At 36.9% G+C, this 17611-nt stretch overlaps 1 protein-coding gene across 1 annotated transcript; it reads right to left on the reverse strand.

Annotated features, from left to right (window-relative positions):
* Positions 1-440: 440 nt before the first annotated feature.
* On the reverse strand, positions 441-15861 carry LOC135683914 (short/branched chain specific acyl-CoA dehydrogenase, mitochondrial). Its single transcript, XM_065199310.2, has 12 exons — positions 15709-15861; positions 14743-14926; positions 14243-14343; positions 12933-13139; positions 11011-11181; positions 9571-9645; positions 7612-7662; positions 6729-6821; positions 6076-6165; positions 5003-5140; positions 4505-4604; positions 441-2501 (listed from the first exon to the last, which is right to left on the reverse strand). The coding sequence occupies exons 1-12, from the start codon at positions 15739-15741 to the stop codon at positions 2443-2445; spliced, it is 1302 nt and encodes a 433-aa protein (XP_065055382.2). The 5' UTR covers positions 15742-15861; the 3' UTR covers positions 441-2442.
* Between the last annotated feature and the right edge of the window lie 1750 nt (positions 15862-17611).

Here is a 17611-nt window from a genome sequence, read left to right on the forward strand (position 1 = left end):
TCTCGCCACTTAAAAACATTTTAGACAGACACATTCAAATTTGTTTTAATACAACACTATTAAGACAACTTCAGTTCGCTGATGAAACGTGGTAAATTTACAAAGGCACCTTACTGTTCAGTTAAAGAAGTGATACAAAACTTGAAAATGGCTTCGAAAAAAGCAAACATTTGAGCAAACTAAGGCAGCTTTTCCACGAGCCCGGGTTAAAACAAAAGCGGGTTAAAAGTTATCCGTTTCTGCGTCGCGTTCCCCACTATCCCACTTGAAAAACGGATAAGTTTGAAAACGGGTCTCAGAGTGGGTCAGTTTTAACCCGGGTATCTTTGACCCACCTGCGAGTTAATGGAAGCGCCGAAACCCGGATAACTTTTGACCCACTTGCAACAACAGCAACGTTTAAGAATTGAGATGGCGCTAAAAATCAAAAAACAAAATCCTCGATGTCGATGTTGCTTCTATTGGCCTACAACGATGGAAATTGAAGGATTATTGATGCAAATACTGATTTCTCTTACAACTCTACGTACGTTTTCGAATATTTCACTCTGAATACATTTTAACCCGGCTTAGTAGGAACGAGCAAAAGCGGATTAAAAACGGGTCGAAGAAAAATGTCGTTTCCATTGACTCACTTTAAAAACGGAAAACTTTTAACCCGGTTTTGTTTTAACCCGGGGTAGTGGAAAGGCTGCCTAAAGCCTTTGTTCTGACAGTCTTCAGAGTATAAAACGTCAGAACATAGATCGAAAACTCTACGATAGGAAATATAAATAATAAGTTGTGGATCGAAATAGGCTAAATAGAAATGTGAGCACATGACTGTTGAGGTTGCCCAATCAGTTCCGCTTGCCTATTGAGAATGTTACCAATGGAGTCCTGGAGAAGGCGAAAACGAACAATTTTTTTGTCTCTACACAAAAGCAGTTTTTTCGTGCTTATGTACATAGATTCCAAAGCCATTTTCAAGTTTTGTACTACCAAAAGATTGACTTCAATTTTTTTCCTTTTGTCCTGTCCCTTGGATTGCATCTCATGCTACTGATCATTGCTCTGACTTGGTACCGAAAGCTTTTTCCATGCACCTTAAAATCATCAAACTTAAAACACTGTAGGATTTGAATAGAAATATGAAAATGTTATTGATGTTTCACCTAAAGAAATTGCAAACTACAATCAAGGGCAGACAGTGTTGATATTTTGCAATTAATTGCCCCTTCCTCGATCAATGGATACAGGGGTGTAGTGCTATCAAAATAACAAAGGGGCTCAGCTCCCTGCGCCTCCTAGTACTATACCCCTGAATGGATGATGGCAGGGAGATGAATGTTGGGCTATTTATGGACGCTTTTCAGCAACGCTGCAAAATTTGCAAGGGAGCTATATTTGCGGGGAAGAGGGGAGGGGCAGGTATTCAGTCCTAGATACCAATCGACATAAATCCAGGATCAAGCATTGTAAGTTCTTTCCGTTTTCTCGGATATGACCTCTCAAGCCCAAATTATTTTGATGGGTTACGCGGGATTATTTGTCTGTATTCTACTACTTTAACAGAATTTGTTCCTTTCCTTCTTTATATTTTGTCATCTTCTATATGGAACTTTTCATTCTGTCATTCCTTTCTTTTGCATTCATATGTTTTTTCTCACTATCAAGGGCGGAGCTAAAGAGAAATATTCGGGATCAGGGGTGCCAGTCCCCGGATTTACCAAAGAAAATGGCGTTTTTCAGGTTTGACTATTGGCAATAATATAACGTGGATACAAGTAAAATAAAAACACTTGTGAGCCAATTTAGAGCACACAAACAATTTTTGGGTAGAAACGGTGACGTAATATGAGTGAATTTTTTCATCGATTTTTATATATCTATAAAATTTCAAGCATTAGAGCAATGGGAAATAAAACTTAGAACATTGAAAATATTTTTGATTTGCCGAAAGATTATGTCACTGAATTTTTTCTTTGGAGGGGGGGGGGGGCTGCTTCCTGCTGTTAAGGGTTGATGAAAAGGGTGTGTCTTAAAAAAGGAAAATATCTTCGAGAAAATGGGTATCAAGTACAAAGTTTGCACCAGAAGTCAACGAATGAAATTAAGTTACCTGGAAAGTGGCTTCGATCATCTGTCAATCAACAATTGGCCAATCAGAGAGCGTGGTACAGCAAACACGCTAGCTGATTGGCTAATTATTGATTGACAGATGACTTAAGCTAATTTTGTATCTGTTAATTGAATTTAAGAATACTGTGGTAATTTTACTTCGTTCATACTTTGTTCACATGAGAGTCCTACTTTTTTCACACGTTAAAAAAAGTGCACGAGAAGACATTCTGCGAAACTTTGCTTAACAAAGGCGCCTATTCACACAAGTTACGAAAAAATTTTTGTGACTGGGTTCTCTCACCCCTGGCTTACAGAGTCTAAAAATCACTCGGGCTTTTCTTATAAATATTTCGCAATAGTTGATAATTGTATGTTGTTTGTTCCTTCATAGATTGTACCTGCAAAATAAGACGTACAAACAATATGGAAAATATCATCAAAATACAAACATGAGAATGAGAAGTAGGCTTTGCATTCTGACAAAACATTATTTTATGATAAGCAAGGGCATGCCGAAGGAGGGTTGGGGGAGGGGGGTTACAGCACCAATTTTTTGAAGAATCGTCGGTTATTTTGAGCTTGTTGGTAACAGCAAAAAAATCTTGCCTTGTCGAATTAACTATTGTCCAGGATTCGATTTCTAGGCGTTGCTGTTGTAGCAAGCTTGCCAAAAGTAAGCCATTATAATTAAAAGCAGACAAGGGTACAGAGTGGAGAAGGATGTAGCTTTTCAATACAATTGGTATATGTTCATTTGCAAATCTTTGAAGTATCCCATAGATATTTTGGTTGTTCTGTTGCTGCTCAACCTCATTCTTTCTTCTACTGCCATTACTTGCTTTAATACAAGACTGTCATGGAGTCTCACTTTTAGGACCAGGTCTCAAGATTCCCTATCTCCACCTCTGCCTAAGTCTACCCCCCCCCCCCTTTCCCTCTTTGTGTGTTACCGCCAGCCTCTATATTCATAACAGTCCGGGCTGCTTAATCATTTTATGACTCATCACATGCCCATACTATCTAAACCGTGCCTTCCTGATATTCCTCTAACATCTGCAAACTGCACATCTCACCATAATTTTTTTTCCTTGTCTCTATCTCTAAGCGTGAACATTAAAATCCAGTGCAGCATCCTCATCTCTTCCGTCACGTTGAATCTTCCTCTTTCTTTTCACTGCTCAGCAGCTTCATAAAGAAACTCTCGGCCTGACATATTATATTACTCATGAAACTTCCCTCCACTTTAGCCATACTGCCTTCGCATTTGCTAAATTCTGTCTAGTACCTCCCTTCAACACTGATCTCTGACCCAAGGTACTTGGAGCTTCCTACTTACTAATAGTAACTATGGCACAAACATTCTCCCACGACCATAAGTGTATAAAATCAATATTTGCTGTTCGGAATACAACAGCTTTATCCAGTTCAGAATAGATAATGTCTAACTGCAGGATTAAAATCGCAAGAAAAACTTTCAATATTTCAATAGGTTTGTGACTTGCCCTGCTAAAACATAACATTTCATTGCAGATTTGCCTACGTAATAGCGATTTTCGTGGTTGAGCCATCTCCTAAACCTCCCTCTAATGAATCCCTTGATTATCGAGGGTATAGAGATTAGTAATAGAGGCACAACAATGCTACTTGAATAGGCAGGTATGTTTTACTATGTATATTTATATACTACGAAGAAAAAACTCGAGCACAGACGGTCGTCGGTAAAGTTCCTTTGTTACCCCTTCCTCGAACTCAAAGGTCTTTCGACACGCCACTGATTATTATTAGCTTTTTCTGCTTTAAAAATTTGAAAAAGTTCAAGAAAAATGGCTTTAACTCGAGTGCCGCAATGTAACAATAAAAAGAGATCAGGTATGAATCAACAATGTCAAATCATATCTACGAAGCAGGCCCCAAAATAAAGTACTTCCAGCCACCAAACCGTGCCCTTATTGTGTTTAAAACTTCAAAATGTTCTACAAAATTTCAAGATTACATGACAAAGCAGAAACGTTTTTCCTCAGATGCACTTTTCTCCGACACTCCTCAAAATATAAAATACCGAATAATGGCCAAAATGTCATTTTCATTTGCATGTAAATTTCGGGCAGATACCAAGTTTATTCTCAGTTTCTGGGTTATCATTACACATTTTTTTCGCAAATTTTTAGAAGAAATCGCTCAAACAGCGTCCTCGCGTTTCTCAAAATGCAAAATACAGTAACTTGACATAGGAGGTGGTTAACACCTATTCGATGTCACTTTCGTGACGTCATTTTGGAAAGTCCCTGGCAATCAATCGTTATGTACTTATTTCATACCTAATAACAAATTCCTATAACTTTTGAAGCTATGGTACAGTAAAAGCAACTATCCATTCTAACTTTGCACCTCAGAATCTTACCAATTTTTGCATCCCTGTAAAATTTCTCAACAGGATTAGACTTAACAAAACCGACGCCACCCATCCAATCAATGACTTTCGATGCAACTGAATTTGCAACCTGCAATTTAAAAGACATCTTTATGGTTGGAAAGATAATCCCCACACGTTAGTGATCTAAGAAAATTTCTGTGCTCCATACTGAATACCATTAGTTGATACAATTAACATAAAAATTCAGCGAGGCAAAAAAAACAAATTAAATAAATAAATACAAGAAGCTTGGTCGAAACCAAACAAATCCGAGAGCAGCTGCATTCCTGCCAGCCTTCTATCAGCCAATAATAGCAATTTCTAGCGATCTATCTGGACGAACCACCGACTTTAAGCTTCTTTTCCATGTAACTTTTGTTAGCTGGACAAGGTAAACATTGCACTTGGGGAAGATATCTAAGACAGGAGGTTCTTGAAAACTTTAATTGCTTATTTACTGGAAAAGACAGGTATTTGTATACTCACTTCAGCAGCATAAAGCTTTGCCATAGCTGCCTCCTTCACAAACGGCATTCCAGCCTCTTTTAGCCTTGCAGCGTTATACGTGAGTAGACGGGCAGCCTCCAACTGAGTGCTAGCGTAAGCAACTTGATGTTGCATTGACTGAAGAAAAAGTTATTTCATAAAGGGCAGAAATTGACGGGGGTTCATATAAGAAGATAAAAATAACAAGGCACTTGTCCATTCAACACGCTTCTTGGTCACCTCAAATGTTTAGGAAAAGAGCATTTGGGCACAAAACTCTTATCACAATAAAACCCCACCGTTGCCTAAAATTCAAAATGATGCCCTCTTTCTTGGCCATCGTTGTAAGAGCCTTTGACAGCTTAAGAGCATTGAAATATTAATTTGAAACATCTAGTCTGAAACAATCGCATCTCGTTCCGGCATTCATTACAGCCAAAAATACCTATATAAATTGATGAACACCGTTAAAAAAACAGTGTACAAGGGTTATGAATTGCATGTTACATCTATCTACTTTGCCATATTACCTAAATCTCCTTAGATAACGTTTTGTAAAGTGCTGCCAGTCACTTTTATTTGTAAGAATAGATATGGCACACGGGGAACATACGGCAAACTTGTTGTTAGGTAGTGAGGTAGGTAGTTAGGTAGGTAGTTAGGTAGTTGTTAGCTTTCCAGGTAGAGATAATAACTTTGGCAAATATCGACTGGATTCTGTAGCGTAAAAAGCTTATTATCGCGCGAGACCCATTGTGATAAAGGCTGCATCAAATGTAGCTAAGGCGATGTCTTCTAAATTATGATACCTTGAAAATGACTTCATTTTGTATGGGTCACATGTCAATGTTTCTACTCACTACCAATTCAGGCCCACGTTAAAACGTTTGTAAATAAAATCCACTACCTCTCCTGGTTTATATTAACCATTTGTTATTGGAAACCTTACATTAGGTAGCAACTATGCGAATCACCTTAATTTTACAGTCTCGCCTTCACTTTCGAGCCTCGCCTTCATTTTGCAGCCCTTCTAGCCTTAGTTACTGACCAGAGCTACGACAATTAGGTCATACCTGAAATTCCCACAGTTTCTTTCCAAACTGACTCCTCTCCTTGATGTACGGTATTGCATGATCAATGGCACCCTGGGCAAGGCCAACCATCTAAAAACAATCCCACATAACAAAGTTCATAAATTATTTCAATTTGAATAGATGGGTGAAAATGAAATAATAAGAACGAACATGAACAGAATTAAAATAAATTTACAGCCAATGGTTTCAAGAATTGGTTTTCTTTCGAAAAAAACTCAACAAGGCGATGACCAAATGTCAAATCGGATGAGAATATAAATATCGAATGCTGGAAATACAGAACGGTGTAATGAATATGCTAGTAAATTTGAATTTTAGACACTAATTATCGCTAAAATGATACTAAGGCAGTTAAAAATTTCGCGAAACAAACATAGCACTGAAAGGCAGAATTCATATATTCATTTAAAATGATATTCATGCTTAGCAATATAACTAGCAAAATCAGTTAAAAGAATGGTGACTAAAAGAGAACTGGCATTGACAAAACGAAAGATCATATGAAATATATTTTAATCTGATTTCAGGCTTTAATCAACTCGTGGGGTGTATGTTTATACCCCTACTCGCAAAGACTAAGAAACATCAACAACAACAAGAGGACGTCATCTTCTCAAAATAGGCTTTCTCACTTGTGCAGCAATGCCAATTCTTCCGATATTCAATGAGCCAATGGCGTATTTGTATCCCTGGCCAAACTTCCCAAGAATATTTGTTTCTGGAACCTGAATGAAAATGTAGAAATCATTACACAGAATTTTCCTTAAACAGGATTGGCACTTATATATCTTTTTAGAGAAATATATATAATCTGAAGCAGGTATTGTAATCTACTAGGCCCTGGATGCACTCAGTGATTCACTTTTGAGGAATGGGAAGGCCGAAACTAAGTAATGGCGAAACTTCTCCCCAGAAGAAATCGCGTGCGTTCTTCAGTCCTCCATTAAGTAAACTTATTCGCAAACACGGGGCAAAATCCGTCGAGGAGTACAGCCTTGAAAAGAGAGGAGGTTCCCTACTTGCCCACTGGTCAGACAAAGGCAGCAAGGTTCAATCACGAAGCACACAAAACCAGCACTGATCAAGCAGTAACACTGTAACGAGTCTTACTTTCTGCATGAGAGGCGAGGTTAGGGTCATGTACTCTTTTGGGTCACATGATAAGCCTGAAAGTGAGTATCCCACCGTACCATGTTCAGTGCCAAAAAGACATGTTAACTGTACCTGTCTAGTTTCCATACTGCTCAACCTGAAGACGTAATTAGTTTACCCTAAACCTAACCCTAGCCCTAACCCTAAACCTAAACCTAAACCTAAACCTAACCCTAACCCTAACCCTAACCCTAAACCTAAACCTAACCCTAGCCCTAACCCTAGCCCTTAGCCTAACCCTAACCCTTTGCTTGAAATAATTAATCATACTAATTTATGACTATTAATCATGCTTATTTATGACTATCAGGTCGAGCAGTATGGAAACTAGACAATTCCATGTTAACTAATCATTGGACATACCCGAACGTCGTCCAAATTAACTATGCAGGTAGACGATGCACGAATCCCAAGCTAAAATGAAAAAAACTGCATTAAATATTGAACTTAATACGCATTCATAAAATTCATAAAAATTTCAGGGTGCTCCAAGGACTTTTTGCAGGCATAGCATGTCTGGTAAACCAGTGATTGGCGATAATGAAATGTGTTTGTTAATAATAAACTAAAGAATCCACCAACAACAGAGCCCCAAAGAATATTACCTCCCACACTCGTGTTCCTAGATTAACTATTGACACAATTTAAATTGATCTAAGGACATTCTGTCCAAAACGCAACTGATGTTTCTATGATTAGACAGAAGAGTGCCAGAAATGTTGGAACGCTACTGATTGAGCCATCCCCTTTTATAGGGCTGGAAGGCATGTATTTCATTTGAGAGATCTCAATTGTTGAAGGTGTTTTATGGAGGAAGAGAAGAAAAGGTGGAGCCGAGGGGTTAGCATGCGGTCAAAGAAACTGCAACTACCGTCAAAACCGCTTCTCATTAGTTGGTGTTCCAAGGGCATTTAGCAGGTATTATGCATGTAGCTGTTATTCATGGCATGCCATAAACCATCTGAAAAGAAGTAAGCAAGACGAACCAAGGCATAGTCCGCTGACATTATTCGATAGCATAAGTATCTCTCACAATCATCTGATCTTCACTCTAATACTAACTAGATGTGAATCAAATAAGAGCGGAAGATCTAGATGCTGTGAAGATGATGTTACGAGGAAAAATTTGGTTAATTAAATAACTTGCCTTTAATCGGAGAGAGAAAAGTAAAATAAGTTATTTTTCAGACAAAAAAATAGAAGTTGGGCATTTTGGCATCCATTTTATTTAAAAACCGGTACAATCAGATAAGAAAATTTGTTACGTACAAAACGTTATTTTCCAGGCTCGTACCATTAAAGTTGTTTTCTTTGCTTTGATTAGCCCTTAACTTATCTTGACTTCTAACAAAAATTTGATAACCTTTAGTTGATTGTTGAACGAAAACACAAAATTTGAAAACCAACCTTCTAAGCTACATATTGCCAATTTTATCAGCACAAACTAATTTTTCTAAAAGAAACTTGGAGAACAAAATAACGGTCACAAAATAAATGAATTCCAGCATACCAACAAAACTTGAATCAGGCCAAACTGGGAACTGTGGTTAAACAAGGATGGTTTACATGTAGAAAGAGTTCGGAGGGGGTGTTTTTGCCTAACGGTTACGCAGTTTTGCTCACATTTCGGTTCGTTTTTCGATTTCTGCCTAAAAATCGCTCGTTTTTCGGTTTTTAATATTGCCTCGGTTAACGGTTTTTAGGGGATGTGTTGTGTGTGGTTTTTTGTTGTTTATTATTATCTCGGTGATTGGTTTTTAGTCCTATTTTTTCTGTCCTTTGTGATTCCTTATGCTCAAAAAGCGAATTGATGTCATTATGTAAGAAGGCAAACAAACAAAGACTTAGCTAACTAAAACAGCAACAGCAACAGTTTTTGGCGGAATAATGTATTCACACCGTGATGTTGATGAACAATGAAGTTAATACCATTTTCACGCGTTTTTACGGCTTTACAAAAAATGATGTTCGGATTTACGGGTTTTGTGAAAATTCTGAACGGTTCTACAGTTTCTGGGCCCCCTCCAAACACCCACTCAGTAAGGGGGTAAAGCAAAAACTGCCATGATATTCCCTGATAAATAGCAATTTCCTGCTACAGTAGAATCCCGTTATAACGTACTCGGTTATTACGTACTTTCGGATATAACGTACTGGTGTGCTTGTTCCCGGAAAAAGGTGTCCTTGGTTTTAATCAATTTTACTTACCCTCGCTACAACGTACTTCGGATATAACGTACTTAATACGCTGGTCCCTTAAAATACGTTATAACCGGATCATACTGTATGTCCGATATTTTAATTAGTTGTTCAAATATTCACCTTGTCCTCCTTTTTTCCTAGAGTGAGCCCTTTTGTTCCTTTGGGTACAATGAAACAGGTAATGCCTCGGTGGCCCTGAAATGTTAAAAACAAAGATGAAATTCTCACTGAAAAGCAACCGAAATCCAGAATTTGATAAACATCGCTGCAAATAAGATATAGATAGACTCTAATTGCACCAGTAAAGCCTGCATATAAAATCTCTACAAAAACTCGAAAACGTAAAATTTTATTACGAAAATCGAGCTTTATTTCAGTCCCTTCAAAATGTCCATAGAAGCTATTTCTGAATATGCGATTAATTTCAACCTAACACACAAAATAAATTATTTGACCGAAAATTAGATCAGACTTTCACTTAACTCGGCATTAAGATAATAGCAGTGAATTGTTAGATGGATGCATTAATTTTGCCAAAATTAAAAAATGCCATGATAGTGGTTTCACATCCGACAAGCCACAAGCCTTAGTGGGTCATGTTTCTAATAAAAAACACGCCTGTATTTTCTTCCAATTAGATTTACTTCCTTTACCTAATTTCAAATTTCTACGCATTATAACATCCAACTTTGTCAACATAAAGCTATCAAATTGTCTAGATCCTCTTTCTCCTTGTACTATCTAGCCTAGGCTTGAATCTTTTTACTGGGAACCGAACTACGTCGAGGAGGAAAGGAGTCTTTCCGACAATATTACTCACAAGATTATACATTTTTTCATATCCTAAATCGCCTGATCTCATCCCAATGTATCTTTGTATGCGAAGCTGAAGTCAAGTTTTAAATAGGGCTCATCCCCTTTCACTCTTTCATCACATAGGACATTTAAATTCAAGAGAATTCTTTTCGCAAGGCCTTAAACTGACCGCTTTTGCAGCTTGTTTAATAGCACTGTGCTGAATTTTGTTGATCATTCAGAAATCTTAAAGATTAGGGTATCTATCTAGCCCTAATCCTGGTGACATAGTCAACATCAGAAGTTCAAGTGCACGCCTACAGAGACAAGAAAACAATGTGTTGGACTTTTTCTAGCTTTATCTCTGAATAATTGCAGAATAATTTGCTTCAAGCTCGATCTTTTTCGAACTAAATTCAAATCTTAGAGGCATCATTTTAAAGAAATTACTTTGCGCTTATAATGTTCTGTATCACTAATAACCAAAAGGTCCCAGTTATGTCCAAGAGCGCCTAAACTTTGGTACTTTCTTGCAGTGTTATGGGTAAACCTTATTTACGTTTAAGGTCTTTAACATCATTTTCTGATCTCCATTTTGAATATAATACAGATAGAAGTTCGCCATTTTTGCAGCTTTGTCATCAATCGAGGAATTGATTTTTCGCGGAATTTTACTTTAGCGAAAAATTTGATAACATTAAGTAAGCGAAATGCTATGTTAATCAAAATTGAATTTGCGTTTGATAGCATTAGTAATAAACATACGTCTTCCGGCTTCGCATTGGCCATAACAAGAAATACACCAGCATGCTCGGCATTCGAAATCCAGTGCTTGGATCCGTTTATGACGTAATGATCTCCCTCTTTCCTGGCGGTTGTTTTCAAAGCAAATGCGTCACTACCAGAGCTTGCCTCCGACAAACAAAAGCTGCCAACCTAGAAGTAAATGAAAATACACAGAACAAGAATGACGGGGGAGAGGATGTAAATTTTCAATTGTTTCAAGGATATCTTTTAGCACAATATGAAAGGAAAACAGACTGCATAATTCATTCTCGGCAACAGTGGCGGCACCAAGGGGGTAATAACCCCCCCCCCCCACTTTCGGACAAAACATGGTCTACATATTTCTTCAATAAAGGTATTAAAAAGCACTAGGCAGGGCTAGATCATATTTCCTAAAGAAAATTAACCTGGTACAAAACACTGACCACACCCATAACCCTCCCACTCTGCTGTAGCTGGCGTTGCCACTGCTTAGCAAAAGTAGATGAATCAAATATGGAAGACATGGTAATTGCATTGTTACAGAGTCGATATTAGTTGACAAGAAACACAATATACTAGTTTTTCTTTTTTATACAATGCAATAAAATGTGCAAATACATTTTTCCAAATACATTAGTCACAGGCAAATACTCTACAACACTACTAGGACGACACCCATGTCTACCTCAAGGCAATAAAACATATGAGGACAGAAAACGGTTTCGTGAGTTACATACATAAATATATAACTACATAAAAAAATACTACGAAAAAGATAAGATGGTGGCATGTGGCGATGTTTCGGATGATCTTAAACAAATTGACCCGGTTTTATGGATTTATATATTTCTATTAATGTCATTGAATGAATCTTTATCACCATACAATAATAGCTCCATTAGAACCTTGCTTGAAGGATTTGTGTATCCAAATAGTCACAGTAGCAGAAAGACTCCAGTGAGAAGACCATGTCATTTAACATGCTCTCAAATCTTAAGATCACAAGGTGCTCACAAACTCCTTCAAAATCTCCTAGAGCTTTGTCAAGTCAAATAAGCAAAAAACTGGTGCGTAACTAAACCCAGAGGGCAAATTTTGAACTGATTTTTTAAATTTTGCTCCAAGAATTTCAAAATCATGGCAGGTAATTGAAGAAATTCTATCAAGCAGTATGATGAAGAATTGTATTCAGCACTAGAATATATGCAGCAATTCTATTAAGCCTTTAAGAAGAGGGCATAAATTGAGCAATCAACTGTGAGCCAGCTCAGAGCAAAATTTGTGCCGACTATCAGGAATATGATAGATTTCGACTGAACTGAACCAAAAATTTAGGGAGGTTTCAGATAGCTTTCAAAAAAGTAACAAGTGGGATCAATAAATTTTAGATGCTGCTGAATATTGGAAAACGATTGGCTTCCTTGACATTACTTACCAATGAAAACATAGATGAAGACAACTGTGTTCCTATTTTTCTACCATCAAGAAATATTATTGACCTACAAGAGATTCTTTGCCTTTGAAAATATCCTTGAGACTGGCTACCAAACAGATCCTTGGAGGGATTGGTCATCTTTTATTCGTTTTATGAAAAGTTGCATTCAGAGGATTGAGTGGGGCAACATTTGATATCCATGCAGTTGACAGGCCAAGTTTGGTTTTATAAAAGTGTGATTTTTAGGCATAGCAAACAAGATATAAAAATAAGGATTCAACAACTTAAATCCAGAACGATCAGTAGAAGGAGGGGTGAAATTGAAGCTGAGAGTTGTAGTGTTGTCTTTCTATGAAAACATTCTGTAGCATACCTAGCTGTTGTAGTGAACAGTCAGGGAAATCATCAACTGCCCCCAACAAATATACCCCATTACCACCTACTGGATAATGGCAGCAATAAAAACAATATATCAAACACTTACCATTGATGTAGTCAGTTTCGGCAAATATTCATTCTTCTGCTCCTCTGTGCCATGTGTCATAAACAACATGTTTATCAGTGTGTTTTGAATGTCACATAGTACACTCACTGAGGGATCAACTTTTGCCAACTCTTCAACTACCAAAATGCTTGAAAAGAAACTTGAGTGTGTCCCGTGATACTTTGCATCCACTTCAAGCCCCATCAACTAAAGAAAAAAAGGAGGGGGATAATTATCTAAATACATTGACTTGATAAAACTTTATGATGGCTCATAAATGAAGATGGCTAAAAGTAAAAAATACAGTATGCCATCACAATCACATTGTAGCCCATTTTAGTGCTAAAGTTATCAAACTAAAGTATAACTCAAAATATTTTCTATAAAATATCAGACCTACCAAGTCACACACATTTTGCGTGAGACACACGCAATTCTGTCCTTTCTCACTCTCACACGCATCAAAGCAGAATTATCACGCATTTTGCAACAAACTTATTGGTTAATATAGATTTTTCAATTTTATTCCAAATCCTAGCAAAATCTCTCTTTCCTAACAAGGCATATTAGCACGATAACAGCAACTAGATAATTATATGACTAGATAACAGCAAATCCTTTTAGGTTAAGTGATGTTACATTTATTGGCAAGCCTACAAAAATAGCAGGTTAGTTTTTTGCCACTAGGACACATTGTGAATTGATTGGAAATATGAAAGAGGAGCATAAAATCTCTTAAGTTAGAGTTTAAATTTAGAAGATTGCGATTGGAGCGGTCAGAGCGGAGTAACTTTTTCTACAAAATGATATCTGAGGTTGCAGTTACAAGATGATGCTCTGCTTGTACGCCAGCATTCCTTCCTCTGCATTCCTGGTCCACAGTGCTGTGCACTTTTGCAATCATTTGCGCAGCGCAAGTGCACCAAATTTAACCATTTCATGATTATATACTGTTTATAAATTCTTTCTCAAGAAAAACTGAGTAGAATGGCGAAAAACAAAGCCCCTCAACCCCCCACCCACTTCTGTGCGGTCCCTGCTAAAAAAGGCGTTTCCGAAGAACTAGATGGCGTGGTGAAAGAAGATTTTCTGGGGCTACACCATGGGGCCCTACTATTGGTTGTGTGGCAGTCAGGATTTGTTCTGGACCAAATATTTTCCTCTGCTTTTAAAAAATCTCACTCGTTTTCAAAACCGAAACTTGACAGGTTTGAAATATGTTAATTAACATTCCTCAAAATCAAATTTTTATAAAAAGCTAATAATTGTCTGCCTTTATTGGTTTGAAATTTTATTTAAAAAATCCTCACCCCTAAATCAAATAAACCTTGAATTATATCTGTTTTCATGCATGAACTCTGATCCATTTCCATTACATGTGGTTTTATCTGTTCATCAGCAAATCTAGACACTAGAAAAAATGTAGCTTGTTTTAAATCACCAATTAATACAACAATAAAGTTGATGCATTGTGACTTTATCTTTGTGTAAAATCTCTCAATGCTAAACAAACAAAGTAGGAAGAAAGAACAAAGAATTGCAAAAATGATTATGTTAAAAAAGGTAGGCTTGGAGCTATCAAAAAACACAATTAGCTTAAAGATAGGATAACACATAATGATTAGTATTAACAAAATGTTAAAATATCTTGCATTTGCTTTTCAAATTAGTATTTCTAAAACTTTAAAGATTTATAAGGTACAAAATATAATTGTGATTAGGTAACTCTATCTAGATCTCAGTTAATCAGCTCGGCATATATTGACACAAAGTTGTCTGGTATATATTGACTAGAATGTGACATTAATACCAGTTTCTTTCATCAACCTTTCCTCATCCGATAAACTTTGTAAGGGCAAATGTCCAAATTTCATTTCATGTTCATGTGGTGAATGACTGGATGATAGAGCCAATGTGTTTGAAAAAGCCCTCCTTCTTAAAGATACAATCTGTACATTCTTCTTTGACAAGGCATAATAACAAGAACTCGAAATCTGCAAAAAAGGATATTCTGATAGATAGGAATGTAGAGTTTCAAAGAAAAGTAATATCATGACAATTAACATAAAAAGTATTTAGGAATAAAAAAATTAGAAAATGATTTAATGGTGATTCACTAGAACAGATGACAGGGAATGGAAAGAAAACTTTGATAATTTGGTTTCTCCTAAAATCACTCCTTCCTTTTCTTCATTCCTCTTTGCTGATGATTATAAGTTGCAGCCTACAGTCCGCACCTAATGCTATCATCAGGCAACTGTCATAGAGAATACATGAAACATTGAAAATGTGTGTAAATCTGCTAAAAAATATGCGTTTTTCGTAAAAGAGCCGAATGTAGGGAAGTTTATAAAACTTCTAAGTGATTCTGAGAGATAAAAAACAAATTCTTGTTCAATCTTGGCAAATGAAATTGAATTGCTTACATTTTGCAAGTACTCTAATTAGCTTGTTCATCAATCATGCTGTTTTAGCTGCATATTGTTTCAAATTATGTTGCCATCAAGAATTTCTACTTTTACCTTTGCTTTTATCACTAAGATAACTTGCTCATTGATTGAATAAAGACATCAGGCAGACATTTCCTTAGCAAAATTACTAAGGTGCACTAAAGTGCACCCTAAAGTGCACCCTAAAACTGCATCAAATTCTTAAGTTTGGCTCTGTGCCGAGTCTTGTTAAATTTAGGCCATACAATCTCTGGATTTTCACACTGCTAAACAGACCACAGCTAACAACATCAGGTCTTTCAGCATTAAAAATCAAACTTTCGTACCTTGAGTAATTTATTTCGAGTTAAAAACCTCATGTTGATACCAATTTTATTGACTAAAATCCGGAATAAAAAGGTAAGCAACTTCTCGCAGAAATTGCTCCTGGATTCTGTTATGAAACAGGCCCCTGTTTGCCTCGCATTCACGTCTGGTAAAGGGGGACACGTATCCACGTGGTTTCGAGAACCAAAAACATCTGAGGAGAACTAAATTTAGTACTTTCTTATGCAAAAATACATTTGTTTTCTTAGCTTATTGTTTACGTCTGAATATTGAAATTTGTCTAAAAATAAGATCGATATAGATTGCATATACATCTACCAATTACTGTCTGCCTTCTATAGAAAAGATTCTGACAGGGTGGCAGGCCAGAGTAGGGGGTCATCAATGGCAACAACATGTTCCCAAAAGAGAGACAATTGAAAAACTGAGTGATTGGAGCCCAGGTCAAGGTGAACCATCCCCTCAAAGCTTCTGGGTACCCATATATTATATGGTTTCTCGGCTGAAGGGATTGAAGGTACTTAGGAGCATTTGATGCAAAAAGTGTTTTTTGATATTAGTATAGATGGAAAGCCGAAAGTCATTTGTATTGAATTGAAGTGTGGGGAGAATTGAACTGAATGCTTGATAAAATAGCGAAAAAGGTAGGAAGAGTTTCCATGACAGTATAATGGGAGATACATATCTTTCTCTTTAGCTCGTCGAATCTACCCTTATTGCTAAGGGAAAGGATGCTAATGCATTCGACACGAGGTTAGGGGGCAAATTACAATGTGTTATCACCAAAACCTACTGTTAAATGTGACAACCCAACTACTTTGCACAATGATGAGCGTTTTAGGTCAACTCTGACTTAGGATTAGTATGAATACCCCCGACCCTCCCTCTTCCACAATATCCTTAAAAGCAAGGTGCACGCAAACGAAGAAATAGATTGTTGACTTTAATTTTTTCCAGTAAAGAAACATTTGATGATAGCCACGTGGTTCGAGGATTGAACGGATCAGAATTGCAATGCTTCTTTTCAATGCTTTGTGTTTACCAGCAATTAAAAAAGTACTACATAATTCAAGTTCAACGAGAGTCAAAGACTGCGAATTGCTTGCTTCTTAAGTTGATCCTTAGGTAACTAGAGGTACCTAAAATGAAAAGCAAATATATTCTTTGGCTTTACAAACCCAAGACTTGTGTAAACATATGTAGTTATAAATGTATACTACTCTCAATTACATTGCACATAATCTTAGAATCACCACAATCGCGTAAAAGCTAGTGATGTTGCGCAACATTCAAGAATTTACTAAGTTACGTAAGTTTCTTTCCCAAACAGGGTCAGTATAACGAAATTGCCTAACAAAATACATTTTAGCGGTGGCAATCAATTACAAAAAAAGATTATTAGATTTTCAGGCTTTTAGATTCCCGTTGCCTTTCAAAGTTGTGTGTTTATCTGGCACCCATTCTCGCCCCAAGCATTTGTATAAACCTTGAATTTGAAGTTGGTTCCTTTGAGCATTGCTGTTCGTTATCATTATGCTTTCTAACCCTTGGTCTAGTTCATATTTGATGGAAGGGCATCAATTCGGAGCTTCAGCGGACGGATACTTTTCGACATTAAGAGAGAACGAAGTTGTGAAACAAAGCAATGAAGCGAAAATCTAATAAGAAACACCTAAAGCAACAGCTACTGGGCATATTATAACGGTACGAACTATAGGAAATGCAAATACTTCTTTTCTTTTTAAGTGAAATATTTCATTGCCAACCACATACTATATAAAGATATACAATATATTTTTATGTAATATCAAGAGTAGTTCACAGTCTTCCTGATTTCTATCAGAGTCAGTGGGACGATGTCCTTATCTAAGCTCTGGTTGGTCAAATACGCCTAACAAATCA

The sequence above is a fragment of the Rhopilema esculentum genome, chromosome 7 (genome assembly GCF_057945365.1).
Source record: "Rhopilema esculentum isolate cy_ngs chromosome 7, ASM5794536v1, whole genome shotgun sequence".
In the NCBI taxonomy this organism is placed as follows: Eukaryota; Metazoa; Cnidaria; class Scyphozoa; order Rhizostomeae; family Rhizostomatidae; genus Rhopilema; species Rhopilema esculentum.

Coding starts and splice junctions, on each gene's coding strand:
- LOC135683914 (XM_065199310.2), bottom strand. CDS start 15,741: ATGAGGTTTTTAACTCGAAATAAATTACTCAAG. Junction 13,140..14,242: donor AAGGTTTATTTGATTTAGGG/GTGAGGATTTTT, acceptor TTTTTTCTTTAG/TTGATGGGGCTTGAAGTGGA. Junction 11,182..12,932: donor CGAAACTGACTACATCAATG/GTAAGTGTTTGA, acceptor ATTTACTTCTAG/GTTGGCAGCTTTTGTTTGTC.